The 4955-nt window shown below is 40.3% G+C and overlaps 1 protein-coding gene across 1 annotated transcript; it reads left to right on the forward strand.

The window, feature by feature from the left end:
- Positions 1-283: 283 nt before the first annotated feature.
- LOC131219549 (pirin-like protein) lies at positions 284-4609 on the forward strand. Its single transcript, XM_058214747.1, has 6 exons — positions 284-447; positions 1168-1217; positions 1314-1352; positions 1519-1547; positions 2953-3119; positions 3983-4609. The coding sequence occupies exons 1-6, from the start codon at positions 332-334 to the stop codon at positions 4485-4487; spliced, it is 906 nt and encodes a 301-aa protein (XP_058070730.1). The 5' UTR covers positions 284-331; the 3' UTR covers positions 4488-4609.
- The last annotated feature ends 346 nt before the right edge of the window (positions 4610-4955 follow it).

A 4955-nucleotide genomic window follows, 5' to 3' on the forward strand; every position in this document is an offset into this window, starting at 1 on the left:
CCCCACAAGTTGAACGGTGGGGATGGAGTGCACATGGATAGAACATGAGTGAGTAAGTGTGCATGTGTATGATACGACAATAGTCCTGCTGAGATGGGAAAAACATCAGCAGTACATCAGCATGATGTGTGATATTGGAAGGAATCGTGGGGTTAGAAGGAACTAAGAAAGAGCATAAAAGAAAGATTGACTTCATTTAAAATCAAATCCAAACCATAGGCGGAGGAAAAGGTATAGATATCTGTCCTTATAAATAGCACCACTTCTCTTTCCATTTGAATTCCAACACACACACGTTTTCTCAGAGAGAGAGAGAGAGAGAGAGAGAGAGATGGCAGGAATAGAGGAGTGCAATGTTGTTGAGAATCCACGACTTGTGGTGAGGAAATTTCAGGCAAGGCCACAACATGAAGGTGATGGAGCAGTTGTTAGAAGAAGCATTGGCAGGTTATTACAAGTTTCTCTCTCTCTCTCTCTCTCTCTCTCTCTCTCTCTCTCTCTCTCTCTCATATTTCCTTTTCATTTTTAATGGAATTTAAAGAAATTAAGCTATTTTGCTACGTGGGTCTCTCTCTCTCTCTCTCTCTCTCTCTCTCTCTCTCTCTCTCTCTCTCTCATATCCTTTTCATTTTTAATGGAATTTAAAGAAATTAAGCTCTTCTTCTACATCTCTCACACTCTCATATCGTTCTCATTTTTAATGGAATTTAAAGAAATTAAGCTATTTTGCTACGTGGTTCTCACTCTCTCTCGTATCCTTTTCATTTCTAATGGAATTTAAAGAAATTAAGCTCTTCTTCTACATCTCTCACTCTCTCATATCGTTCTCATTTTTAATGGAATTTAAAGAAATTCAAGCTCTCTCTCTCTCTCTCTCTCTCTCTCTCTCTCTCTCTCTCTCTCTCTCTCTCTCTCTCTCTCATTTATATATATATATATATATATATATATATATATATATATATATATATATATATATATATATATATATATATATAGTTTACTGTAATTCAAGCTCTTTAATGCTCTCTCTCTCTCTCTCTCTCTCTGGAATTTGAAGAATTTGCTTTACTAAATGGGCCTCTCTCACTTTCAAGTCTCATATCCTTGAATAGAAGTAACAGAGAATGTCAATATGTTTTACTGAAATGGGTCTTAATTTTTCAGGCTGGAGATGAAGTACTTCGACCCTTTTCTTCTTTTGGATGAATTCTCAAGTGGGTATTTTCTACCCTTTCATTTTGATTCTGGCTTCCAAGAAGAAATTTCAATTCTCTAACTCTCTCTCTCCTTGCTTCTTTGAAATCCTGCAGTTACAGCTCCAGCCGGATTTCCAGACCATCCACATAGAGGTTTTAACTCCATCAAATCTGTATTTCATCCCATCATTTTTGGAATTAGATTCTCTCATATTCTAATGGATTTTAACTGGGACGAATTGGATTCTCTCTCTCTCTCTCTCTCTCTCTCTCTCTAACTGTCTTTGTTTGTCTGTTTCTTCTCTCTGTTTTGTTTCAGGCTTCGAGACAGTGACATACATGTTACAGGTATGTATTAGTACCAACAAGGGTGCATTTGTAAAGTTAGTTTTGTTTTGTCCTTTTTTGTAAAAAGGAGCTCTACTAAGCCCATACGTGTGTATAAATCATCTCATACACATGGCACGTGCGAATTCGATCCTTCCATTAGAGGGCTTCAACAATAGCGCGGTTCAGTCCACTAATTGGGTGGGCCACTCAATTAGTAAGTGGGCTTAAATTCTAGGACCCGGCCGTTCTCGGGTCCAATATTCCACCTAAAGCGGGCTAGTCTTGTTACCCTAACGGGCCAGCCCAGTCCATTAATAGCCCTAACCCAATGGATAACAGAACCAGCCGAAGCTAGACTTGTAGCGGTTATCGTTCTAGCTAGGGCTCTCAATGGGCCGGGCTAACTGTCTTTTGAACTGGGTCTTAAAATTCACGCTGCCTTCTCAATCAAGTATAAAAATTTCATCATCCTAGCAAACCTTAGTTTGGAGCTTGGGTCTAGTATAAAAATTTCGGGCTAGACTATTTTAGCCTGTCATAGGTTAGGTTCTATTTTAAACAATAAAAGTCGGACTTGCACATAGCTTTGCCTAGCCCTAACTTAGCATGTTGATTCGTCGTCGGTGTCGGGTAGCTCGCAACCTACCTTGTTGGTGAAATTATAGGGCTAGATTCGATTGGTGGTTCCTATATCTTTTATAGCATATGGACCCTCCAATCAAATCTCGCCAAGTCATTTCACCACCGTAGTGGGTGGTGAGTTCATCACCACCCACTCGGCGTCTATTATTAGGTCCAGAACCACCAAAGTCCTCTACAACACCCAATCTCTTTGCACCCATGTTGTTTTATATGTGAAATCCACTAGGTGCAATCTTCGATGCTAGGCACTAGGGCCGAAGATTGACCCGATCCAAAACCCTAAGTAAGCCTCACCGCAAAGGAATAATGGCGATGGAGCGCCAACCATTGGTTTGTGTGTGGGTTCACCATGAGGTCTATCTTTCATCAAACCCGTTCATCAAGTGTGACTCATCAGGATGAAGAGAACATACAAAAATCATCTTAATCCAAAAGTCAAGTGAGCCAAGGTTGCAAGCATAATCTTACATTATTCTCATTGGTGTGGCCCATTTGAGTTTTTCTTTAGCTGATCTTTTGCGAATTAGGTGAAAATAAGGGTTATCATCAACATATACAAGATCATGGGCCCACTTGCACAAAACAATTATCACCGTCCAATTATAATTCTTGCTTGGTAAAAGTTTAACGACTTAACTACCAACATAAAATTATTTATTATAATCCCACTACAATACCATCAAAGACACTCATACACCATTTATTCTATGTATGTGATAGTGCTATTTTCATACAAGAACTTCCTCCAAAATGATTTTTTTTTTTTTTTCCATCTTTGTAGGGAGCTGTGACCCATGAAGATTTTGCGGGCCACAAGGGCACAATCAAAGCCGATGATCTGCAATGGATGACGGCCGGAAGGGGGATCGTGCATTCAGAAATGCCTGCAAGTGATGGAACTCAAAGAGGGCTGCAGCTGTGGGTCAATCTCTCTTCCAAATATAAAATGTAAGGTTATGATCTAAATCGGGGTTGAGCCATACACCCAAACTCAGTATATATTATTGAGTGACTGAGTCACAAGCATACACCGAAACTCAGTATATATTATTGAGCCACCGAGTCACAAGCCATACACTGAAACTCAGTATATATTATTGAGTGACCGAGTCATGAGCCATACAACTCAGTATATATTATCGAGTGACCGAGTCACGAGCCATACACTGAAACTCAGTACATATTATTGAGTGACCGAGTCACCACCATACACCGAAACTCAGTATATATTATTGAGTGACCTAGTCATGAGCCAAGTCCGGGCTGGGTCACTATGTTTTGAAATATTGTTATAGGATTCGTTGGGACAATAGCTGTTGGATCTGGGGTCATGGTTTGTTGATCCTAACCGTTGATATAATGGCGGATACCTTAAATAATTCCAAGATTGGAAGATCCTGAACTTTCAATCAATGGCCCACCAAAAACAGAGGAAATATTGTAGCCCATCCAAGGTGATGAATGTTTTGAATTATTGAACTATGACCCCCGAACAGCTATAAGTGGGACTGACTTTTCGGTATTTTCTGACGCCCTAATACCCCCCTTATAAGATGATCCAAGCCATCCCATGAAATTGGATAATCGCAATTGCGGTCTACATTTGATAAGCGGTCTACATTTGATAAGCGCCCAATTAAATTGTCACAATCATCTGATCGGGAAGATGCATCGTACATCCAAATGATATCAATCATCGAAAAGTGGTCCCCACATGCACCTGCATTTTTGCAGCATACATTCCATCCAAAATTTGAATTTAAGCTCAGCAACGGTAACCAAAATTCAAATTCCTTCCATCTGAGCTGCAGGATTGAACCAAAATATCAAGAATTACAGGGAAAGGACGCCGCAAAAGCTTCAAAAGATGGCGTCGAAGTCCGAATCATCGCCGGAGAAGCGTTGGGAATTCGATCACCAGTCTATACAAGAACACCAACCATGTACTTAGACTTCACACTCAAACCAAAAGCTCATCTCCAGCAACCTATACCATCTTCATGGAATTCATTTGTCTACATCCTAGAAGGTGAGGGTGTTTTTGGCAATTCGAAATCTTCCCCCACCATGGCCCACCACATTCTCCTCCTGGGACCCGGCGACGGGCTCGAAGCATGGAACAACTCATCCAAAATCCTTAGGTTTGTGGTCATTGGAGGAGAACCGTTGGGCGAGCCCATGGTGCAATTCGGGCCATTTGTGATGAACACACAGGAAGAGATCGATCGGACGATCGATGATTATCAGTACTGCATCAACGGATTCGAGAAGGCAAAACAATGGCGATCTGCGTCTGCCATCGGGCTTGATTTTTAGGTTTTAATTGTATAATTTCAGCATCTATGGTTTGTTTTTGAAGTATGATAAGTAATATTTTGTTCATTGTCTTTGAAAATTCAATAAAAGTTCATGGAGAATAACACAAGTAATTATAGGAATTAATATAACCATGATATGTGGGGCCCACCATAATGTGTGCATGGCATCCAATCTGTCCAACATCTTTTTCTCTCATGTGATTCTTGATGCTCGAAAATCAGGACGATCTGATGTTCATGTGGGCCTTGCCATGTAAAATCATGAAAGAAAACTATAAAAATCATGGGGTGTAGCCCACCTCTCCGTTTGGAATTGCCTGATTTTTGGGAATCCATTCATTTTGGTGGAGCAGATCTTCTGAATGGATTGGATAGCATGTTAAAAAAAAAAACAGTGGGCACCACATCCATATGTTATGTTTTTAATAGTGGCTATCACCATCCCACACGTTCCCGTGTTGTGGCC

The sequence above is a fragment of the Magnolia sinica genome, chromosome 11 (genome assembly GCF_029962835.1).
Source record: "Magnolia sinica isolate HGM2019 chromosome 11, MsV1, whole genome shotgun sequence".
Classification (NCBI taxonomy): domain Eukaryota; kingdom Viridiplantae; phylum Streptophyta; class Magnoliopsida; order Magnoliales; family Magnoliaceae; genus Magnolia; species Magnolia sinica.